This window comes from Anabas testudineus, chromosome 7 (assembly GCF_900324465.2).
Source record: "Anabas testudineus chromosome 7, fAnaTes1.2, whole genome shotgun sequence".
Classification (NCBI taxonomy): domain Eukaryota; kingdom Metazoa; phylum Chordata; class Actinopteri; order Anabantiformes; family Anabantidae; genus Anabas; species Anabas testudineus.
In genome coordinates, this window is record NC_046616.1 from 8,936,842 (window position 1) to 8,961,935 (window position 25,094).

At 40.3% G+C, this 25,094-nt stretch overlaps 2 protein-coding genes across 3 annotated transcripts in view; one reads left to right on the top strand and one right to left on the bottom strand.

The window, feature by feature from the left end:
* Window positions 1-2: 2 nt before the first annotated feature.
* On the top strand, window positions 3-7,488 carry chdh (choline dehydrogenase). Of its 2 annotated transcripts, XM_026369030.1 has the most exons (10): window positions 3-59; window positions 1,047-1,466; window positions 1,698-1,928; window positions 2,446-2,612; window positions 2,743-2,894; window positions 3,145-3,274; window positions 3,601-3,735; window positions 4,117-4,259; window positions 4,925-5,027; window positions 5,558-7,488. In XM_026369030.1, the coding sequence occupies exons 2-10, from the start codon at window positions 1,078-1,080 to the stop codon at window positions 5,974-5,976; spliced, it is 1,869 nt and encodes a 622-aa protein (XP_026224815.1). In that variant the 5' UTR covers window positions 3-59; window positions 1,047-1,077; the 3' UTR covers window positions 5,977-7,488. The 2 variants fall into 2 exon arrangements, with proteins under 2 accessions (XP_026224815.1, XP_026224814.1); XM_026369029.1 differs by lacking the exon at window positions 3-59 and having other exon boundaries at window positions 196-1,466.
* Window positions 7,489-7,576: 88 nt separating this feature from the next.
* cacna1db (calcium channel, voltage-dependent, L type, alpha 1D subunit, b) overlaps window positions 7,577-25,094 on the bottom strand; it is a 75,481-nt gene continuing 57,963 nt past the window's right edge. The window contains exons 40-49 of the mRNA XM_026369028.1: window positions 23,168-23,304; window positions 22,604-22,720; window positions 21,767-22,218; window positions 20,686-20,712; window positions 20,272-20,412; window positions 19,535-19,692; window positions 12,630-12,742; window positions 12,404-12,538; window positions 12,004-12,180; window positions 7,577-11,726 (exon numbers count right to left, since the gene is read on the bottom strand). Of these exons, the coding sequence (XP_026224813.1) occupies window positions 11,427-11,726; window positions 12,004-12,180; window positions 12,404-12,538; window positions 12,630-12,742; window positions 19,535-19,692; window positions 20,272-20,412; window positions 20,686-20,712; window positions 21,767-22,218; window positions 22,604-22,720; window positions 23,168-23,304 (1,757 nt within the window). The 3' untranslated portion in view covers window positions 7,577-11,426. The remainder of the gene's footprint in view (window positions 11,727-12,003; window positions 12,181-12,403; window positions 12,539-12,629; window positions 12,743-19,534; window positions 19,693-20,271; window positions 20,413-20,685; window positions 20,713-21,766; window positions 22,219-22,603; window positions 22,721-23,167; window positions 23,305-25,094) is intronic.

Consider the following 25,094-nt stretch of genomic DNA (forward strand, 5'->3'; position numbering starts at 1 on the left):
GCCCCGCCCACCGCCTCTGACCATTTGGCTCCGCATCAGCTGGTGCTGGACCTGACGAGGTAAGCTCCGCACTTTTCTCGCTTAATTCAACTGTGCACTGTGTCTTTTTGTCCGCGTTGGCGTTAAACTACGCCGACATCACCTCGCTTTACCATAAATGCCGTTTTCCAAAGTGGCATTCACTGATTCACGTCCTGCAGACCTGTGAAAGCCGCAGACGGCGGCGAGCTTCGGTAACTAGTTGGCTGTTAAATAGTAGTTAACGTTGATCTAGCGGTGAAGACCCGAAAAGAAGTCTTTGCACCGCTTTCATCATCAATGCAACTCGTCCAAAATAGTTTAAATGCAGCTTAAACGTCATTTAAAGTAGCATTAGAAGCATTTAAAGTGTGTTTTTCCACAAATCTAATCACGAAAACAGTAGCAGACCTATAGACTCTAGACCGCCCGTGGTCAAATGTACTGATAAGCTAGCTAGCTGTTACGAAATGAGTCGGGAACATTTATTTCTAACTAGTTCGCCTTTAAAAGATGAGTTTGGGCGTCAGGGAAACTTACAAACACTTGCTGCTCCCACATTCGTGTCTTTTTTTTTTATTCTGACTGTTCACTGAGTTCAATGTAACACTAAAATGCTGAGTCGCTGATTTATTGATATCCTTCCCCGCCTCGACCTACAGTCCAGGCTGTTGATGTGAACTCTGCTTCACCCCCCACCCACACAGACAATAGTTTTTTATTGTTCCTTTATATAAAATTAAGGTCATGGTCAGGAGATCTTATCAGATAGCAGCAGAGAGGAGCTTCATCTGCAATCAAAGGTAACAGATCAACTTAAACTCCTAGTGAGCCAAGACAAATGGTCCTAGTTGTTCATTCAACTGCGAGGTATTTTATAACTATGACATTGAGAGGGAAGGACAGAGCAGTATACAAATGAGTGCTATTTTCAGCACATTTTATTCCACTCCAAATCCTAGTTTCAGTAACAGATCTTACTTGCCCTTACCACTGTGTAATTTAAAGTGTGTTGATGTGATTTTCAGTGAATGAAGAGAGACCCCTACCAGAGCCAAGATGTTTACTTTGCCCATGCTTGTCCAATCCGGAGCCCAGCGAGTGGCGACTGTTACCCGAGCGAGGTTTATGAAGAATGACTGGTGCAAGATCAGAAACGCGGGGCCTTCTTTTTCCTGTGCTTCCTCGTCAACCCACTACAGATGTTTTAGTGCCTCAGCTGCTCATTGCAATTCTTCATCATCAACTAAGAACACACCGTCTTATAGTTACATCATTGTTGGGGCTGGGTCAGCAGGCTGCGTCCTTGCCAACCGCCTCTCTGAAGACACCCAGGAGTCTGTTGTGCTTCTGGAGGCTGGACCTAAGGATAGGTTTCTAGGCAGTTTACGACTCTCATGGAAGATCCACATGCCAGCTGCTCTGACCTACAACCTCTGTGATGACAAGTATAGCACTTAAATTATTTCACTCATGTTTCACTGGGCTAGAAATGTTTTAGGGCAGATGTGTAAAATGTGCATTAACCTTTGTGTCTGTGAGCACTCACTAATGCAACATGTTGATCCAGAATTTTTATCTTATTCAATGTAATAACATAATTTTGAATTCTTGTCCACAACCGTGGAAATGTCTGCTCCAACAGATGTCATGCTGTATTTCTTTTAATTTGTCCTCAGGTATAACTGGTACTATCACACTTTACCTCAGGCAAATGTGGACAACCGAGTAATGTACTGGCCAAGAGGCCGTGTTTGGGGAGGGTCCTCTTCACTCAACGCCATGGTGTACATACGAGGACACGCCGAAGACTACAACCGTTGGCAAAGAGAGGGGGCTGAGGGCTGGGATTATGAGCATTGTCTGCCTTATTTCAAGAAAGCTCAAAGTCACGAGCTAGGAGAAAGCAGGTAGTGTGTGAAACTATAAAAGAGCTTATTTTTTGATCCAAAGGCTTTTGAGGTACCTTTTTGTCCACATAATTGTAATATGCATGGACCATTTTTGAAGTGGAATCTGATGTGATTAGAAGAGCTTGTTTATGAATATGCAGTGACATGTCAGAGTTCAGCAAAAGAAAGTGACTAACTAGAAAGCACATTCAAATAAAGAAGGTAGAAAGCAGTTAAAAAAAGAAAATGTGGGATCAAAATGTCACATCTCATAGGAATTTAATTCTGCACTATTAAAGGAATGCAATGCTTCCATTGAATAATAAAATGTCAGATTTTGTTCTTTTCAACTAGCTCATATTGGGCTATAGTGGCTACTTGCAGGAATTGTAAGTTTAAGCTAGTCCCGGTCATCACATTTTCAGTATGCATCAGATATTTATGCTTCATAGTATCGACCACTAAAGTTTAATTCTGAAACAGAATCGTGTTCATCTTTATGAAATGTTAAGAAGTGTTTTTTTATGTTATGTAGGTATCGAGGTGGCAGTGGACCACTTAATGTGTCCAGAGGGAAGACCTACCTTTCCCTTCACAAAGCATTTATTGAAGCAGGGCAGCAGGCAGGATACCCCTTTACTGAAGACATGAATGGATACCAACAGGAAGGTGTGGGCTGGATGGACATGACCATTCATAAAGGTTAGATGAGCAACTAATTATAGCATCTTTAATTGCATGGCAGATATGTGCAATATAATGTTAATATAGAGTATCTTATGTGAACCAACTCTTTAATATCATCTGCATTTCACTGCCTAAATCTGTCCAGGGAAGAGGTGGAGCGCAGCCAGCGCCTACTTGAGACCTGCCCTGAGTCGACCCAACCTGAAGACAGAGGTGCGCTGCCTGGTCTCCAAGATCCTGTTTGATGGAAATCGTGCTGTGGGAGTGGAATACACACAGAAAGGACAGAAGAAAAGGGTGAGATCGTTAGAATCCCCAGAATTATACAATTTGGAAAAAATGACTGATAAATTAAAAATAATCTTTAATAACCCACAAAATGACAAATATTATTGTCTTTACCAGAGAACATATACAAATTGTCAGTGTGACGAAGTTAGCATGTTGATGTTCAGACCACTGCTGTGCCTATTTCCAGAGCTGCCAGCATGGCTGTAGGCTCTAGTGTTGTTTCAGATTCAGATTAGTTTTTCTGTTCTCTCTGTAGGTGTTTGCAGAAAAAGAGGTGATATTGAGCGGAGGAGCAATCAACTCCCCTCAGCTTCTCATGTTATCTGGGGTGGGTAACGCTGATGACCTGAAACAGCTCGACATCCCTGTGGTGCAGCACTTACCAGGTACAAGTTGTGTACTTAGAGATATTTTTAAACCCTGTAAGCCAAAAAACAAAGCACCCTACATGTAGTTTAGTGCCTGGATCCCATGTCTGTGTCCACCTCTTCTCAGCGTTTAAAAAGTTTAATTTCAAGCAAATGTTTGATAATTTGAAAACAAAGAATGAAAATAGATCCAGCAAGACTAGTTCTAGATTGTTTGTGAACACATTAAAGACATCAAGCCCTTAGCATTAATAAATCGAACTGTTTTAGTGCTTACAAACAGACCAGACTTAAAGTATGATGACTGGTTTTAATGTCTCTCCATGTATTTACCTTTGATTTAGGTGTTGGCAGTAACCTGCAGGATCATTTGGAAGTGTACATCCAGCAGCAGTGCACACAGCCCATCACCCTGTACAAGGCCCAGAAACCTTTCCAGATGGTCAAGATAGGTCTTGAGTGGTTCACCACATTCACCGGTAACTAAAGGCACCCACTGTACACATGCAGACTACATGTATTTCAGTTTTTCCTGTGTCATACATTCGCAAACATTTCTAAAAGTTTTCACTTTGTCTTTAGGGGGTACTGAGTGTAGATTAATAAGGGGAAAATAAAGTTGAACAGTTGTTTTAATAGTTGTACCAGGCTGCAACATAACAACAATTGAATTAAGTGAAGATGGTCTGACTACTTTCTGTGTACCTGATTGCTAATTGTAAATTACAGCTGGTGTATGTGTCACAAAGAGAGGGCTCTTTTTAGAGAATGCATCAGACACACCACGAAACAGAGGCTAAAATATTTCAACAACCAGAGTCACCTGTTGTGTCTCACTTACCATGCCCGTTGTCACCTAGGTTATGGAGCAACAGCCCACATGGAGAGTGGAGGGTTCATCCGCAGTCGACCGGGCGTCGCACACCCTGACATCCAATTTCACTTCCTGCCTTCACAGGTTATCGACCATGGACGTGTTGCCCCCAAGATAGAGGCCTATCAGGTATGTGAGGGTTGTGTTTAGGAAACTGGCTGTTTTTTATGCAGGTGGAAAACATGGTGGAGAGGTGATGATTTTGCTGTACAGAGAAATGTGTGTCTCTGTTTAACGGCATGGACAATTCCACAATTCCAAAGCATAAACGGATGATCTTACTGTATTCTCACATTCCTGTACATACACCGTTATTAGTCACGTTTGACTTGATAAGACTGGCACAGAACACAATGGAGTCACACAAGCCAAAACATGGTTTTCCGTGGAATGGCCTCTATTCCAGAGAAGTGTACCTGCCAAGAATGGAGTTCAACGATGTGTACACGCTTGGAATGAGGCATGACATTTTTAAAAATAAATTTTCTGTCTCAGTGATATATTTTGTAATGTTTTGAAAAAAGGGGAAAAAGAAAGAAGTGTCACATATGAGCAAAATTATCGCTGAAATGATTTTATAAACAGCCAGGTTTCTGGATGTGGTTTGAGGATATAAACACAACGACAATGGACAATGGATCAAGCAGTCATTTGTACTGAATGTCTGTTAGAATTAAACATCAGCGTGAAGCACATGTAGAAGATTTTTGTTTGTGTTTTTTTCTATACCACCTGAATAACAAAACATTCTGTACTCTGCACAGTAATAAAAAGATTTTATTGCTGTGTTGCAGGTTCATGTGGGGCCGATGAGAAGCACCAGTATTGGCTGGATGAAGCTGAAGAGCGCCAATCCTCTGGACCACCCACTTCTCCAGCCAAACTATCTCTCCACTGGTAAGATTTAGCTTATGAGGCCGTATACACTACCAGAAAAAAACATCTTTAGCTGCATTACTATCATTGTAAAAGAGATTTCTTAAAAGTGCACTTTTAAATGAACAAACTTGCATTAGCAAACACAACATCCAATTGGGACACAGTTGCAATGCCTCTTCTATACTCAGTGACAATGTTAACAATGTCTACACTGTATTTCTGATCAATATGATGTTATAAAGTCTGATATTCTTTTAAAAATATGGTTATGTCTTTGTGTCCAAACTTCTGGCTTTATAAAAATATCTTATGCAATAAGAAACCTCCCCACAGAACATTTGCATCCCTGCCAAGGTCTGGATATATCTTGCTAACGTTGACTTAGCCCACATCTGATAGTAATTTAGAACATTTGTGCTCACAGCATACTTCAAGCACAAATTATTTTGAGTAGAAGCCTGAAGCTGGGTTTACAGCTAATTTACTACAATGAAATGATTTGTAATGGTTTTAAATGCCCGTCTCTTCATCATCTGCTCTCCTCTCAGATATCGATGTGTGGGAGTTCAGGGAATGTGTCAAACTTTCCAGAGAGATTTTTGCCCAGAAGGCCTTTGACCCGTTCCGTGGTCCTGAAGTCCTGCCTGGTTCTCACGTCCAGTCTGACGCAGACATCGATGCATTTGTCCGTCAAAAGGCTGACACCGCCTACCACCCGAGCTGCACCTGCAAAATGGGCTCGCCTTCTGACCCTATGGCGGTGGTGGACTCGAACACGCGCGTTCTGGGTCTGGAGCGCCTGCGTGTGGTCGATGCCTCCATCATGCCCAGTATCGTCAGTGGCAACCTGAACGCACCGACCATCATGATGGCAGAGAAGGCTGCTGACATCATTAGAGGTCGCCCTCCTCTCGTCAACCCAGGGGTCTCCGTGTACCAGCCGCAGAGTCTTGACACACAGAGATAAACCAAGAGAACCAGCTAATTGAGCGTGTGGCTCAATACCAATTCCCAACACAGTCACCAAAACGGCTTATTGTGTTCTTGACTGGGAGCTTTTAATCTAATTATCATCTATTATTAATGTGAATGTGTTGCTTTGTCAGCACATCCGATTGCACATGTTGTAACAAGTGGCCAGTAGTTACAGTAATTATGAAGGTTTAATCTCCACAATCTACATTCAGTTGATTTAGCTGTTTACAGTAGAAGCAGAAAACAGTGCCTTTGTTATTTCCTTATTTTTGGAATTATTTTAATTATTTTCTTTGCTCAATCACACATCTTTCGTAATGTTTATATTGCAGCATGCACCGGGAGAATGTAGATCACAGCGTATACACCCCAGCTCACCTGTTTAGACTGCGTGGTGATTATTAAGATCTGCTTTTGACAACCAGGTATGCCAGTGTTGCTGCAGTTACAGAAAGTATTTAAACTAATACAGAGATGTTAGATTAGATATCTTTGTGCTTTCTCACCTGGCAGTTTAACGGGAACATGTTGGTCGGTTTGTCCGAGTATATTACTTGACCTTGATTTTGGTTGTATACATTTTTCCCAAATTATGTAACCATGACAGCAGCTGTGTTAGGATTCATACAGAATCATCTCATATGGTTTGCACATTACTTGTTCCATTCCTAGATTGTTGGCCAGACAGCAGTGAAAACAAAATGTGTCCTGTGTGCTTTGAATGGCGATCAACTTTCATGTCCATTTCTCTCAGGAAAGTGGGACAGTTTCTTGGCAGTGGTGGAAAATTAGGATATGCTGTAGGTGAAAACACACAGAGCGCATGTCAGAAGTGAGCACCATCATCAAACACTAGTGTGAAGGCTCCAAAATGATGATACCACAATCATTGACCAGCTAGAAGTTTTTACACTACTGTACATGTGTGGTGGATGTTTACAATGGTCTGCGTCATTCCAATGATCCATCCTGTCTTTGTTTTCGCTGTTCATTCCTAAACTTTTAGACCAGTTGTAGTTGTTTAAGTAGCAATAAGTGCACATTATGTCTCAGAAGATCTTTTAACAAACTACACTTTACATTAAATTTACACTAAAATTAAAATACATGTCCACAATCTTTATATGGAGTTTTTACATAGAAGCTTTTACAGATAACTGTGTTTAGCTGATCAGATGAAATGATTTTTATTTTATTTTTGTAATTATGATAATACCAGTGTTTTCTGTAAGATCATGATGTTGATGTCAGTATGTGATTAATGATGTTTTACTTCGGTCCTGCCTGGATTGACACTAATGTTTTAACCAGCTTTAGTGAAAATCTTCCTCACATGAAGTATGGATTTGTTATATTTTATATCTGTGCTACAGTGATTTTATATGTGTTGCATTAGGCTTTGCACTACACTATGAAGTATCTTAGCTCAGCTTTATTACTGTGACAAGCATTGTTTACATAATTTACTCGTATGTCTAAATAATTTCAGTCTAAATGAAGGAGTTCCACATGGATCACAAAGGGAAAAGTAATGTGAAAATTCATACTTGCACATTTTTTATATTGATTGTAAAGAGACACTAGAAACTGTGTGAACCTTGTCCTCATGACTTTATTCTGTGGTTCTTACAAAAAGCAGGTTCATTGTCATTTCAAGCGAGAATTCAAATGTAAATGTACAAAACCAGTGTTTTATTTTCAGTGGTACAAAATCTATGGTACTAATACTTATGCTACAAAGTAGTTTTGAATTTTCATACAAGTGGGTAGAAAGCAGAAATCTTTAAGTTCATCACTTACTTTTTACAAACACTATACAGATTGTATACCTTGTTGTCATTTCAGAATCTGTAAAGCAGTGGAGCAGTAGAAAAAATAAAGCTGTCAGTTGCACATCAAAGCTTTGAGCTGTGTTGTCATTAATTTATTTAATAAAACTCTAATTTTGTTGGATACTTGTACTGTGAATTAACTGAAGATTGATATTTGTTCCGGTGTTACTGTCACAGTAGCGTCCTGACATCTGTCAGGGTAAGTGGTATCTGTTCGTCCTGTCACTGTCCTCCTCGACCTCAGTGTTAATGACAGATTTTACAAGTAGTTTGACAGAAGCTGCTGTAGGAGCTGAAGAAAACATGCACAGGTTTAAATCCCACAACAACCAGAGCTCAACTGTAGAAGACACTTCAGCCCTGCATGTGTGGGGATGTTTCAGAGGGATATGCAGCAACTATACAAACATCTGCTTACAGCGTGTGTGTGTAATATGGCTTTTGAAGTGCTCGTACGTACTGTAAAATATTACTAAAGCCCAAAACAGTTGAACAAATTCTCTACAGACTATTATAAATGAGGCGACTTCAAAGTGGTAACTGTTTAAACTGGTTCTTGTTTAGATTTCAGTGCTACACATTTCAGAGACTTTAACTCAAACGAGATGACTTTTCTGTGTTTGGAGTCTGTCAGATCACCACCAACCAACTGTGACTCTTTTTGAGACACAACATTTTTAGGTGATTTAGATTTTTACCTGACACACCTGGATAGTTACAGAGGTAATAACAATAATGTGTGTTAAAAGTCTTAATTAAACACTAACATGCAGTTAAAAAATGCATAAATCATATTTATCAGCTATGTATATGTGAATCTTCTGGAGAGAAGAGATGAGTGCATTTACAGTACGTGTGAGAGTACTCCAGATACCATCTCACATCCTGCTGCACGTTACTCTGTTTTTAATCATCAAGCTTTCAACATCTGCACACGAAATGGTCAAACTCATCGGGAACCTAAAACGATGAAAATGATCCGCACATCTGCATTAATATCAAAATACGATTGTGTGTCTATATGCACAGATCCTTTGTTTTGGTTTTCTATTTGAAGGAGCCCTTTGATTGCACAGATCGACAAGTATTTATGTTGATGAAAAGAAAAAAGAAACTTATTGTTGTTGCAGTTGGCAGTAATTGAGCACAGAACAGCAGGTGAGAAACATGTTTTTTTTTCCTGCGGCAGGTTTTGTTGTTCAAACAGCAAATGTTTTGGACACGCAAACTGGTGTCGGGCCAAAGAAAAATCAAACACATATTAAAAGCAACAGCTAACAATCATTCCACTCCAAGAGCACACTATATACACCCAATTTATACATGATCAGGAACAGAGGTGGTAAATAATAAAAAAGTATTCAAATTTGAAGTACTGGAGTATTTCTATTTTATGTCACTTTTACTGACAGAAAAATATTACTCCACTGCATTCATTTAAAAATCATTATATAATAATTAAAAGCTGATGTATCATTTATAGATTAACCCCCGTTACAGAATAAGATGGTTGAAATCAGCTCCACCTGTAGCGACTGATGTTCCACAGTCAGTAGGTAACAACACATTTTAGTCAGATGCCTTTGAGGAATTTGTCAAACCAGTCGGTATCAGACTTCTACAGTTATGTTCATCAAATTCTACACTGTTTCCTCAGTTGAGTACTTTTACTTTTTTACTTTAAGTAACAATTAATGGTTGCACTAGTATTTTTACTTGTATTGGAGTATTTTTCATGGCAAGTACTTGCACTTTTACTTGACTTTGTGTACTGTGGTTACCTACAGTTATGGATAAGTAAATGTAGAAAGCAATGAACAACAAACAACATCTGTGTTGTGATCTACTCACAGAGACTCAGAGAAAAGATCTGTGTGAACTAAACATGTGAGCAAAGATTTCCAGTTGTTGACGGAGTAAAATTTCGAGCCACTCGTCACTCAGATATCAGACATGATGCTGTTTTGATGACTGTGTGCTATCAGACAGGGCTTTATAACCTTTTGTTCCAGGAATAAGGAATTGAAAACATACTGGATTAGTTAACATGTAGCAGTTCAACACACCACACTGGTACAACCCAACATTACACTACCTGCTATACAGAAATATAAAACTTGATTATTTGTTATTGTCTTCATGGTTCAATGACTCGTTCATATAATCTGAGTAAAGTGAATCATTGCATATTCTCTCCTTTGATAAAAGTCGGGGATCACTATGGAAATAAGTTTGTGACACTGAACCTGTTTTCATGGTATTTAAAATTGTTGCAGATTATTCTGTATTTTGTTGGTGTAAAGGGGGAAACGACGTAAAGTTTATCTGTGTCTTATGTCAGTATACATGTGAAACAAAAGGATATGCCTGAGGACAAAGTTGTTTTTGTTTTTTTAGTGATATGTGATTTCCTTTTCAAGTCAAAAATAGAGACAAGCAACATTTAACCCTGAAACCCTGAACTGTGTACCCAGATTCACTGGCTGGGATGGCTTTAGACTTGCCTGATCATCACTCTGCACTGAGATAAAGAACAAAAATTTGTATCAAACTACAAAGGAAAATATATTTGCCCACATCCATGAGTGGAATGTGTCATAAATAATCCAATTTCAGGCACTGGAACCATATTTAGGCCTGCGCACTGTATATTTCCCTTTGTAGTTTGATATTTCCCCCTCCAAGAGCACCAGTGGTTGAGGGGGACACCAGATTCACTTCTGTTTTGAGTTATTTCTGCTCATACACGTGTTTTTTCTATGATTTCTGTGCAAGTTGAGTCAAGGAGGCCATGTGAAGTTACGTGAAGAGTGTAATGTGACCAGTGAAAGTTAAAAATCATACATCATCACACACGAATGTCAACTGAATACATGAAACCTCAGTGGACAGTCAAAAGACATTTTTAAGCAGGATAATTGTAGCTTTATAAAGTCAGCTCACACATTTTCCATAACGTCTGAGATGTCACAGGTGTTTGCCCCGACATTCACACTGGACAACATAGGATTTTTCAGTGAAATCACTGTCTGATTAAAGTTTGCGCTGTGCAATCCATAACATTTTCACATGTTTTCAGTTGCATAAACAGTGCAGGACTCATGGCCTTGTTCATTGCACAGTTTTAGGACTGTGCAGCAGAAGAACGTCACGGTCTGAACACGGTTTACGCAAAACTCTATGGGTGCAAACACCCCAAGCTATCGTAAGACATCTGGAGTTTAGCTGCTGAACTGACTTCAAAAGCTCTGGGCTTGCTTTGAAAGGCTGCCAGGTTATTCCGCTGCATTAAACTATTCTCAGTAATTGAAAACTTAGTGAAAGTGAAAAACTACTTCTAAGGAGTCTCCTGAATTCCTGCGAAGTAACAGGCAGGGTGCCAGGTAGATCGATTCCCACAGGTTTCAATATAATATTTGGTGAATGTATCTCAGCTTTCTCTCATCTCTCCAGCATTTCTACTGTCCACTCCACAAAAAAGAGAAAACAAGGCACTTTATTCTCATATCCATCCATGTGTTACATGTTCTGTCTGTTTGAGGATGCACAGATGTGCAGCAATTTTAAAAATTCAATTGAAAAAACCTAAATAATCCCATGTGAACCGCTGCTATAGAGACGTGATCCATATCATCTCGTCTGCTAGGTCCTCCTCACATTTCACAGCCACGTACGGCTCCTCATCACTGTAGTCACGGATACTGCAGTCTCTAAGTAGCACATGTGGGTCTGAGCCGACGTTCCCTACTTCCCCAGTGTTCTCACTACCCATACTCCCATTCAGCAGATTACTAGCAGCGCTCTCCATCTCATCAATTGTCATCTCGCAAGCATCTGCAATCTCGTGTTTGGTCGCTGACACAAACTTTGGATCCCTGGCATATTTTCCGAGACCCTCCGAGATCAACACCTGAGAACAACAAAAGAGAACGAAATGACTACTACAGCTCTGTTTTAGTCTGTCTCGAGTGCAAAGAGCAAAAAAAATCAACAAAGCACAGACTCTGGAGCTCACTGTGACACTTTACTTGACATTTAAGAAAAAGAAATAGCCACTTTCAGAAATCAGGAACAGTTCGTCTTGGGTCTTAGTGATATGAAAAGAGCTGAGATTCTTCAGGTGTGAAAACATTTTACATTGGTCTGGATGAAGATGTGATGTTTTGCAGAGAGATATTATTACTCACAGCCTCCACCAAACTGTTAGCACTGCCTCTCTTTTGCAGGAAGTGTGAGCAGCTCTCAGCAGGCAACTGCAGACGTGATGGAGAGTGGCTGCGGCTTGGAGGGCCGTCTGTGTACCACGAACTCCTCTTCACTGCACCGGGGATGTTGCCGACGCTGCCAGAACTGCGCCAGTCAACCTGAGCACAAGCACCAACACAAACTTGGTTGTACAATTTTTAATTACATGTACTCACCTGAAGCATCTCAATCAGCATCTGGTTTGTCACAACATAGAGATAGAGATGCTAATTTTAAACGCTAAATGCACATCACTGTTACATTACATGCTCACATATTACAACAGGTGACACTAATCCATCACTGGTATCAGATTGCTTGATTCTGTCACAGTGATCAGACCTGTATGAGAGGTGTGTAGCAGGGTGAACAGTCACGGCTGACAGGTGAGGCAGGAGGCGTGGCCCAGGAGCACAGCGACCTTGCTGGAGACCGACAGTGAATTCTGCTGGCATCAAGACCAGCCACTGCCAGTACCTGAAGGTGTAGTTTAAATGTTAATAAGGCTCTGTGATATATTGGGTATATTCATTAATCACAACAGATAAATGTGTGTGTATGCGTGCACCTGTTGCTGCACCAGGTGTAGGGGAAGAGCTGTACAGGACGGAGAAGGAGGAGCGCCGTCCTGACTACTTCTTCTGCGAAGACACTCAAAACTGAATGTTGGTCTGTTGGAGGCTGAAAGAAAATACAAAAACCAAAAACATATCACGCTCTGGAGTCCAGAGAGTCGTGGACAGAATATACAGTGGCTTGCAAAAGTTTTATTTTAGTTTCATTCAGCTTTGTTCTTGAACAGATGGTAATGATGTACAGTGGCTTGCAAAAGTATTCATACCCCTTGAACCTTTCCACATTTTCTCACATTATGACCACAAACATAAATATATTTTATTGGAATGTTATGTGAAAGACCGACACAAAGTGGCATACAAGTGTCAAGTAGAAAGAAAATTATACATGAGTTCAATTTTTGTTTTAAATAAAAAACTGAAAAGTGCAGCGTGCAAAAGTATTCAGCCCCCTTTCTCTGAGTGCATCCAATTGCCATGCACAAGTTGCCTGATGTTTGCTGACTGATTGAATGTTGACCTAATGACTGAATAGAGTCCACCTGTGTGTAATTTAATCTCAGTACAAATACAGCTGTTCTGTGACAGCCTCTGTGGTTTGTTACGAAAATATTGGGGAGCAAACAGCATCATGAAGTCCAAGGAACACACCAGACAGGTCAGAGATAAAGTTGTGGAGAAATTTAAAGCAGGGTTAGGCTATAAAAAGATTTCCCAAGCTTTGAATATCTCACAGACCACTGTTCAGTCCATCATCCGCAAATGGAAAGAGTATGGCACAACTGCAAATCTACCGAGACATGGTCTCGGTAGAGCAGGCCAAACAAGGAGAGCATTGATCAGAGATGCAGCCAAGAGGCCCAATGGTGACTCTGGATGAACTGCAGAGATCTACAGCTCAGGTGGGGGAATCTGTCCATAGGACAACTATCAGTTGTGCACTGCACAAATCTGGGCTTTATGGAAGAGTGGCAAGAAGAAAGCCATTGTTAAAAGAAAACCACAAGAAGTCCCGTTTGCAGTTTGCCAGAAGCCATGTGAGTGACCCAGCCTAAATTGGCAATGCAAAACGCTATGTATGGCTGAAATGTAACACTGCACATCATTCTGAACACACCATACCCACTGTCAAACATGGTGGTGGCAGCATCATGCTCTGGGGCTGCTTCTCACACATGGGATGCACTGGGTGATTGGCTGCTCCTCCTACGGTAGGCGTATCGTATCTCTTCCTGTTGTTGACGCTGACGCTGACTCGCTTTTCAGTTGCTCTGTTTGTTTTGCTAGATTTAACAAACTTTAAGCTAAATTCATATTGTTAGTGAAAAGCACTACTGGCGTAAGAGTTATAACATACACCTGTGTTGCTTAAGGACCATTCATAATACTTATTACTCTTGTTTTCTTGTGTTGTGAGGTCTGCTAGCTTAACTCTGTTAGCCATGGCTGCTTCTCCCTCTTCTTCTTCTCCCTCTTCTCCTCCTGCTCTCTCTTGCTCGGTGTGTCATATGTTTAGTTTTTCCTCTGCCTCCTTTAGTGAGAAGGGGATTTGTAATAAATGTAGTTTATTTGCAGCTTTGGAGGCGAGGCTGACTGATTTGGAGACTCGGCTCCGCACCGTGGAAAACAAGCCAGCTAGCCAGGTCCCGGTAGTCGGTGTGGAGCCAGCTAGCGTAGCTCCTGTTAGCTGTCCCCCGGCAGTTCCCGAGCAGCCGGGAAGTCAGGCCGGCTGGGTGACGGTTCGTAGGAAGCATAACCCTAGACACTCGCCCAAGGTTCACCACGACCAGGTTCACGTTTCTAACCGGTTTTCCCCACTCAGCAACACACCTGCTGAGAAACCCACTCTGGTTATTGGCAGCTCTATAGTCAGAAACGTGAAGTTAGAGACTCCAGCGGCCCTAGTCAAATGTATTCCTGGGGCCAGAGCGGGCGACGTCGAGTCCTATTTGAAACTCCTGTGTAAGGATAAACGTAAATATAGTAAGATAATAATTCACACAGGAGTTAATGACGCCCGATTACGCCAATCGGAAGTCACTAAAATTAATGTTGAATCGGTGTGTAACTTTGCCAAAACGATGTCGGACTCCGTAGTTTTCTCCGGGCCCCTTCCCAATCTGACCAGTGACGACATGTTTAGCCGCATGACGTCATTCAACCGCTGGCTGTCTAAGTGGTGTCCCGCTAACAACGTGGGCTACATAGACAATTGGAAAACGTTTTGGAGAAAACCTGGGCTGATTAGAAGAGACGGCATCCATCCCACTTTAGATGGTGCGTCTCAACTCTCTAGGAATATGGCAGAGTTTATTAGACGACCTAAACCCTGACATGTCAGAGTGGAGCCCAGGGCGCAGAGACGCAGTCTTACACACCTCTCTGCAGCTTCCTTACAGCCGTCACCCCCCAAAAACTACTATAACCCTATAGAGACAGTGTCTGCTCCCCGAGTACCTAAATTATTTATATCTAAAACTAACACAAGAGGAGTAATTCATAAAAACCTAATAAAAATAAAGACGACTCCTCTCTTAGAACAAAATAACAAGAAAACAATCAAATGTGGACTGTTAAATATCAGATCTCTCTCGTCTAAATCCCTGTTAGTAAATGATTTGATAACTGACCATCAAATAGACTTATTCTGTCTTACTGAAACCTGGCTGCAGCAGGATGAATATGTCTCTCTGAATGAGTCGACCCCCTCAAGTCATGTTAATTATCATGTTCCTAGAAGCACAGGTCGGGGTGGAGGAGTAGCAGCAATCTTCCACTCAAGTTTGTTAATCAACCCCAGACCTAAACATAGTTTTAATTCATTTGAGAGCCTCACTCTTAGCCTCTCTGATCCTAACCTGAAAAATCAAAAACCAGTCCTGTTTGTTATTGTGTACCGTCCTCCTGTCCCTTACTCTGAGTTTTTAACTGAATTCTCAGAGTTTCTATCTGATTTAGTTCTTAGTGCAGATAAAGTCATTATAGTGGGTGACTTTAATATCCATGTAGATGTTGATGATAACTGCCTCAACACTGCATTTAATTCACTATTAGACTCCATTGGTTTTACCCAAAATGTAAATAAACCCACTCACTGTTTTAATCACACCCTTGATCTTATTCTGACATACGGTGTGGAAGTTGATCAGTTAATAGTTTTTCCCCAAAACCCTCTTTTATCTGACCATTTCTTAATTACATTTGAATTTACAGTACCAGACTTTACTAAACCTACAGATAAGATTCACTACAGTAGATGTTTATGTGAAAATGCTGTTGACAAATTTAAGGAACTGATTCCATCTTTTATTTCAGAGCCATGTACCAACACAGAGGAAGGCAGTTATTTCAATGTTACTCCAGCACAAGTGGACTATCTTGTTAATAGTACTGGTGCTTCACTTGGAACAATACTTGATACTGTTGCTCCTCTGAAAAAGAAACTAGTGAGTCAGAGGAAGTTAGTTCCATGGTACAATTCACAAATCCGTAGCTTAAAGCAGAAATCACGTAAGTTGGAAAGGAGGTGGCGTTCCACCAATTTAGATGAATATTGCCTAGCCTGGAAAGATAGTTTAATAATATATAAAAAAGCCCTGCGTAAAGCTAGAACTTCATATTACTCCTCATTAATAGAGGCAAATAAGAACAACCCTAGGTTTCTTTTCAGCACTGTAGCCAGGCTGACAAAGAGTCATAGCTCGGTTGACCCTAGTATTCCCTCAACTCTCAGCAGCAATGACTTCATGAATTTCTTTACAAATAAAATCATAACTATTAGAGAAAAAATTGATCAGATCATCCCTGCATATAGCATGGATTGTACAACAACTCTAGATCCACGCTCGTACTTAGACTGCTTCCTCCCTGTAGATCATTCTGAATTAATTTCAGTAATTAATTCCTCTAAACCATCAACATGTGTCTTAGATCCCATCCCAACTAGACTCCTCAAGGATGTCTTACCTTTGATCAGCACGTCCATATTAGATCAGATCAATCTGTCTTTACAAATAGGCTACGTACCACAGGCTTTTAAGGTTGCTGTAGTCAAGCCCCTACTCAAAAAGCCTACTCTGGACTCAGGGGTCTTAGCGAATTATAGACCAATATCCAATCTGCCCTTTATCTCTAAAATCCTTGAAAAGATAGTTTCTAAGCAATTGTACGACCACCTACGTAGCAATAACTTGTATGAAGATTTCCAGTCAGGATTTAGAGTACATCATAGTACAGAAACAGCACTGGTAAAGGTCACTAATGATCTTCTATTAGCATCAGACAATGGACTACTCTCTATACTCGTCTTGTTAGATCTTAGTGCTGCATTCGACACTATAGATCACAACATTTTATTACACAGACTGGAACATGTCATTGGAATCAAAGGAACAGCACTAGAGTGGTTTAAATCGTATCTATCGGATAGATTTCAGTTTGTACACGTTAATGATGAGTCTTCCATGCACAGCAAAGTCAGCTATGGAGTTCCACAGGGATCTGTGCTTGGACCGATTCTTTTCACGTTATATATGTCCCCTTTAGGCAATATTATTAGGAAACACTCTATAAATTTCCATTGTTATGCAGATGATACCCAGCTATATTTATCTATGAAACCAGGAGAAACTAATCAATTAGTCAAACTTCAGGAATGCTTAAAAGACATAAAGGCCTGGATGACCTCCAATTTCCTTCTCCTAAATCCGGACAAGACAGAGGTTATACTGTTTGGGCCTAAAAATCTCAGAGACACTATGTCTAAACACATTCTCACCATTGATGACTTAGTTCTGGCCTCAAGTAATACTGTAAGAAACCTCGGAGTTATCTTTGATCAGGATATCTCCTTCACTTCATACATAAAAGAAATCTCTAGAACTGCCTTTTTTCACCTAAGAAACATTGCTAAAATTAGGAGCATCCTGTCCCAAAGTGATGCTGAAAAACTAGTCCATGCATTTGTTACTTCCAGGCTGGACTATTGTAATTCATTATTAATAGGATGTCCCAATAACTCATTAAAGAGCCTCCAGTTAATCCAAAATGCTGCAGCCAGAGTTCTGACTGGAATTAGCAAGAGAGATCATATTTCTCCAACGTTAGCTTCTCTCCATTGGCTCCCTGTTAAATCCAGAATTGAATTTAAAATTCTTCTCCTAACTTATAAATCCCTTAATAATCAGGCTCCATCTTATCTTAAAGACCTCATAGTTCCTTATCTTCCAAGCAGAACTCTCCGTTCTCAGACTGCAGGTTTACTTGTGGTTCCTAGAGTTTCCAAATGTAGAATGGGAGGCAGAGCCTTTAGCTACCAAGCCCCTCTCCTGTGGAACCAGCTCCCAGTTCAGGTTCGGGAGGCAGACACCGTCTCTACATTTAAGACTAGACTTAAAACTTTCCTTTTTTATAAAGCTTATAGTTAGAGATGGATCAGGTGACTCTGAACCATCTCTTAGTTATGCTGATATAGGTTATTCTGCTGGGGGACCTCTACTGATAAACTGAGCTCCTCTCCTCTCTCCTTTCTCCTGTATCAATGCAAATGCCACCATTGCATGTCATTAACTTTGTGTCTTCTCTCTCTTTTAGTTGTGTTTCCTCCTCTCTGTCTCCCTCTCTCTGTACTTTTCTGCAGGTATCCTCGGCCTGGAGCTGTACATCTCCAGAATCCAGTTCATCTGCCCAATGTTCTTGATGCTTGTTGTTGTCTTTATTGCCTGCTGTTCTTTTCTCTCTTCTCTTTACACTCACCCCAACCGGTCGAGGCAGATGGCCGCCCACTATGAGCCTGGTTCTGCTGGAGGTTTCTTCCTCTAAAGGGAGTTTTTCCTCTCCACTGTTGCCTAAAGCTTGCTCAAATGGGATTGTTGGGTTTTCTCTATACTTTTTTGTATAAATATTTTCTGTAAGGTCTTAAACCTTACACTGTAAAGTGCCTTGAGATAACTTCTGTTGTAAATTGGCGCTATACAAATAAAATTGAATTGAATTGAATTGAATTCTCTTCAGCAGGGACAGGGAAGCTGGTCAGAGTTGATGGGAAGATGGATGGAGCCAAATACAGGGCAATCTTGGAGGAAAACCTGTTGGAGTCTGCAAAACACTTGAGACTGGGGTGGAGATTCACCAACAGGACAACGACCCTCTCCATCTAATCTGACTCAGCTTGAATTGTTTTGCAAGGAAGAATGGGCAAAGATTTCAGTCTCTAGATGTCCAAAGCTGGTGGAGACATACCCCAAGACTTGCAGCTGTAACTGCAGCAAAAGGGGGTTCCACAAAGTATTGACTCAGGGGGGCTGAATACTTTTGCACACTGCACTTTTCAGTTTCTTATTTGTAAAAAAAATTGAACTCATGTATAATTTTCTTTCTAATTGACAATTGTATGCCACTTTGTGTCGGTCTTTCACATAACATTCCAATAAAATATATTTATGTTTGTGGTCATAATGTGAGAAAATGTCAAAAAGTTCTAGGGGTATGAATACTTTTGCAAGCCACTGTACATCATTACCATCTGTTCAAGAACAAAGCTGAATGAAACATGAATGAATCGCATCCACATTTGTTCTGTAATGTACTGTAAATATAATACACATGTAAAACATACTCATAGAATTTATCTGTCCATTACATTGATACTTGTACATGAAATAAATGTCTGTGAAGATTCTAAGCCATCTCAGTCATAGTTCATGTTCAGTGAAAACTGGACTTGCTTTTGGGTTCTTGAAGACGTTTCACCTTGCTTTCAGTGACATGTCAAGAACTAGATATTTACAGTACATCTAACATAAAAAATATTTTTAGCTGAGTCACACTGTAAAATTGTCACACACTAAATATGACTTTCAGATAATAAGTGAAATAAATGTGATGTCATGATGATCACCTTGAGGTGAGGGTAAAAACCATCTCCTGGGCGACCGCCTGCTGTCCTGGTAGATTGGCTGTTTGTCATTGTCAAAGTAACTGTCAGGCTGATGGTCGCCCCTGGAAACCTCAATGTCAAAGGGTCCCCCTGCATCACGGCGATCATTGTTGGACAACCTGTGAAACACAAGCACAAGAACTTTGACAACAAGTACTTTTTCTGCTTCTGCCCCTAATTTTTATTTTTTATATTATTTATATTTGATGCTTATTTATATTTATGTGCTGTGTGTTGTTTACTCCTCTTTAGTATTTCTCGTCTTTTTTATGTAAGTTTTTTTTCAGTTATAATTTCTCCTGCTTCATCAGTCATTCTCTTTGATTAGTAGTTACCTTTCTTGAAGTGGCTTACTTTAAGCTTTGTTTTTCTGCACTGTGTAACTAATGAGAAGTTTAAATGGCACAAGCAACAAAATCCTGACACTAATAGAGAGTATTCTCAGTGATACCTGGCCTGGCAGGTGCAGGGAGGGTTGTGATTGTGCCTTTTTTGTTTATTTGCTCCTACAACAGCAGCACATTTCCACTCATCCACATTTGCCAATTTTTTATTATAAATAATATTTATTTTTCCCAGTTATTCTATTTGGCAGTTTACTGTACCTTGCCTAAAGTTATGGTCATGAGATTTAAACTGGTCAGAACTCCAGCTGTGGTGCTACTGGCCACAGCTGTATTGAACCGACTTGCTCTCACCTGTCCCTCGTGAGCATAATATCATCTTCGTGGAACTCCTCGCCGCTGAAGTACTCTCCTGAGCCTCGCTCGTCATCACTGTCCTTGGCCCCGGGCTCCTCTCTACAAATGGTGGGGTAAAGTCCACCACTGTGTTCTGACCTGGCATCAAAATGTTAAAATGCAAAGAGTCATATGTTAATCAATGCAGAGTTGATCATTACATCTAAACATACACAGATTAGACCCTTTTTGTTCAATTCTCATTTGGCGGATGGTTTAGTTTAATGCACAGAAGTATTATTACTTCTAAATACATTAACACTGTGAACTACTGATGTCACTGAAGCATCAATATGGTACATTTGTTTGGTTTTTTTATATTTGTGACACATCTACCACCAAAAACGCATTGTGAACTTGTCAGGCACATACCTAACGTAGGTCTCATAGTAGAGTGTCCTGCTCCGAGGTGAGGAGGTCAGTCACATAAACAGGATTATTAGAAGAGGAGATCAGGAAAGGAAGGAAAGGAGAGGTTGCATGCAATATCAAAAGTCAGGAGGACAGACATCAAAATGCTAATAAAAAGCCTACCAATGTGAAAGTTGCGCCTGTTGCTCCTGCAAACGTATCACTTCATTAGAAACTACACTGCTCAAAAAACTGAGGGAACACTCCACACACACAGGTAGTCCAGTTACTCCAAGATGGCAAATTCATATGTGCAGCTGCAAGAAGGTTTTCTGTGTTTCCCCAAATAGTCTGAGAGCAAGAGCAAGATGCAGATACTGGGAGACCGGCTCCATCAGCAGAGCTGGACAGGGATCATTTATCAAAATCTAATATGAGAATATGAGATTTAAGAGTCCACTTCATTTGTTTTGAACAAGGTAAAGAGAAAGGTTTCTGTGCTGTAACCACAATTAAGCAAATTATGTTCTATCTGATGACAGAAAATGCCACCAGCTGTCTCGGTTGATGAGATGGTAATGGGATGAATATTTCTGATGCAGTGCATGAATAGGAAGAAGCTAACCGAATATGATTTGATATGTGGCAATGAAATGTGGTCATGTTGAACAACAGAGCAACAACTATGTCCCCTTTTTCAAAATTGTTCTTTCAGTCTTCAGTTCATTTCATTGCAGAAGACAGTTAGCTTATATAGCTTAAATCAATATCACAAAATTAACACTAAACACACTAAATAGATTTTTAAGATGGTAATATTCATAAACCATAGAGCTGAGCTGAAAGCTGAGAAATTAATCAGCAACAATTTGTAAAGCAAAAAAGCCAAAAATCATCTTGCTCCCTCCTTCTCAGTTTGATCACTTGCAGCATTTCTTTACTTATTTCCTTACTATGACAGGATGCCATTTATGCTTTGGGCTGTAGGATGGCCGAAAGAAGTGATGTAGGAAACAGTGACAAACGTAATAATTACAATTATAGACGTTTTGATGGAAGTTTTTGTTAAGCCGATTTTAAGAGCACTCTTCAGATCACTGACCTTGTGGAGTGAGACTTCCAAGGCTTCTCGTGCACTGCTCTGCTGTAAGTAGACACTGACGATCCATTTTTAGTGGAGGAGGGCCGATCTTGCCTTAACAAACACTTCTGCTGCCTCCCATTGGTCATTGAGAGAAGTGAGGGCACGTTGGCATTGTTGAGGTTGGCATTGGAGGGTATTGGCGATTGATGGCAAGTGGAATTACAGTTAGGGTAATTGTATGGAAGAGGAGGGTGATAATGATGATTATACTGGATGGGTGAGGAGTTCATCTCTGTCTCTCCGTCCCTGTCATTGCTGCTAGCTCCCCTGCCAGTTTGGGTGGGTTCAATCGAGGTGCTGCAGGAGAAGGGCAGGATCTGTAGCGGCCGCTGTGTGACAGTGGTTGGCTGAGTTGTGCCTTGTTCATCCCCCACATGGTTGACATGGTTCCCAAAAAGGCCGCCGTTACGCTGCAGATAAGATAACAGAAACCAACGACTGAGCCAAAACAGCATAATGAACATAGCATGTTACAACTACCACTCACAAAGATGCTCATCAAAACAAAAAAAAATGGAAAATCAATGCATTTTAACTAATTATTCAATAGATGACACACTGATTCATTCTTATTTCAGGGCCATCACCAACATCCAAACGGTGAAATATCATCTAAGTATTAAAAGATAATGATCTGATAATGGGATTTACCCCTGTGGGGTTCCCTTTCCTTTAAAACAGTCTGACAAATATAACTACACTAAGTAATAACTAACGCCACCAAATGTGGATCCTGGATAGAAATATAGAAATCTAAACTTCAACTTAAAACATGTGATCTTTTTGAATGTTTACCCTGTAAATTTCCTCCTCCTCCTCCCCATTAGCATCTACTAGCCCTTCGTCCTGCAGGTCACATGATATGGCTCTACGAATCTCTGGCCCAATGTCATGCAGCGTGCGCAGGCCGGCCTGCAAATAGAGAGCAGCTGTAACACCAAACCTTCCAATCATTACAGGTTTTAATATGTTATAAATCCCAGTTGTGGTTACAAAGTGATTAATGAACAGTCTTCAAGAAATATGGGTAATGCTGTGGGATGTGACTATTAAAGTAAAATGGGATTTCAGGATTAAATCAATATTTATATTCACAGACAGAACTGATATACAGTTAATGCTATGTGCCAGCAGCACAGGTGATAAGCAGGCTCACATGCAATCTGCGCCGTCTTCAGCCCGAGTCCACACGTATGACTGTTGTGTGTTGATGTGAGGTACAGTATTGACTTTCACATTACAAGCAAAACACATTCCACTGTGTTGTGCAGGTTTTGCTCCTGGGTTGAGTTGAAAACTATAAAAATCTATCTGTAGATTAGAAGTTAATCTATGAGATTAACACAGTACTTTACTGACTTGTAGAGCCATGGTAGTGTTCAGCCTCTCCCATGAGCGCCTTCCCACTAGACCCTGCTCTTTGCGCCTCTTGAACTTCCTGAAGTAGTCCTGTATCAGGAAGGTGGCATAGAACTTCCCCACTGTTACCTCGTCATCTGAGTGAACAGACCAGACACACCAAAGCCTCCCAGATCAACACCAAAATACCTATTACCACAATTTTGGCATTTAGTATCCTATATGTGATTTAAAAAATACTGTCAATTAATCAACAGAGGTCTTAACCACCACTATCTCACATCCAAGAAGACAGCAACATCTTAAAAGTATGATTAGGTCTATTAACAATAAAATGATAAAGCACCTCTGCAGGTACAAACATATTTGTACTATATAGTAATTTTATATAATGATGTAGTAATTCCAACAAAAATAATACCAAGAAAGGCTGAAACACACTATTCTCAGAAGACCACAACAGACACACCACACGTGCCATTGCACCATAACAGAAAGCCGATTTACAAGAAGCACGTCAAATAAAAAAAAAACTTATTTCTTAATGACTAATTGGGAAGTACGGGTAATGCTGTTATCACTGCACTGTATCGTGAGTCAGGCCCTGAACAACTGTGTTGGCACAGAGTACTGCTAAATGTCCTTCCAATTTATATTTAAAGGAATTCAACAAAGGCTTTGCTAAACATTAATTGTGGCATTAGTTTAAACTTTTTTGTCACTGTGCCAAGTACAGACATAGAGCCAATGAAATGCAGTTACCATCTAACCCATAGCGCAAACAAATAGTTTTTACAATGAACTAATGACGCAGATAGATGTCCTTTTAAACATCTTGCAGACACAAACACACTGATACACTCAAACCTGCAGCAAATGTTAACCCATTAACTGATAACATCTATGTCTACAGCTCCTATCTAGCTTTATCTCTGAAAATATACACTGAAGCACGCACACGCTACTGCTCATGTAAGTCTCGACTCCATTCATCTTAATGTGCCAACATCAGTTCATCAGTACATGCATTAAACACTTAAAAAGAGACAGTGTTAACTCCAGTATATCTAACCAGTTAATACCACAAAGACCACTTCTACATAATCACTGCCAAGTTTACCACATTTAACATACACCACTTCAGAGACGAACAAGCAAAAGTGTTTATATAGCCCAGAAAAAAACATGATCTGTAGCAAAAAGCACATGCAAGAAGGCAGCAAAGTAAAGTAGAGTTCGGATAAGCAGCAAGGGTCAACTCTATAAGCTCCGCTCTCAAGGGTGAACACAGAAACTACATTTAGGCAGAGAGGAAGCTGTGACTATCTGCCATGCAGGGAGGCTAATCAAGCGTGAGTCTGATTCACTCAGATAAGTTGTTGCTGAAGCAGACTGGGGAGACAGACTTAGCAAGAAAAGAAGATGCATAATCACAGTGTGCAGGAAATGTGGTTTCCTCTCATGTTAACCTGAGAGTAAAGGTGACAAATGCTTTAAGATGCCATCATGATTCAGTCAACTGGTTTGAAAAGACGATGACCTTAACCTGATGATGATCCACCTTAAAGCACCTGACATGTATCTCAACATTTCCTCACACAGGCAGAGAAAAACTACAAAAGGCTCTGTTCAGAAAGAAAACCTGTGACTAAAAGCATATTTTTAAGTTTTATAAAAGTTTTTGTGTTTTTGTCCAAATAAGAACTGAGTGATGTTTGTCACCTTCACTAATCTAATCCAGACTTTCAGATGTATATGTATGTATGGCTTGATCATCGTAAGTCGTATTTTGAAAACACTTTTTCATGATTCATGTTTTGAAGCAGAATCATTTTCAATTATTGTCAGAAAATAACTGAGTTAACATAAATTATACTCCATAGAGACGATCTACGGCTATTTGATGAAAGGATTTAATTTTTCCTAA

Excerpts from the sequence above, each read along its gene's own strand:
- chdh (XM_026369030.1), top strand. The coding sequence starts at position 1,078 with ATGTTTACTTTGCCCATGCTTGTCCAATCCGGAGCCCAGCGAGTGGCG. Across the intron at positions 2,613-2,742 it reads GGACATGACCATTCATAAAG|GGAAGAGGTGGAGCGCAGCC; the intron begins GTTAGATGAGCA and ends AAATCTGTCCAG. Across the intron at positions 4,260-4,924 it reads CCAAGATAGAGGCCTATCAG|GTTCATGTGGGGCCGATGAG; the intron begins GTATGTGAGGGT and ends GCTGTGTTGCAG.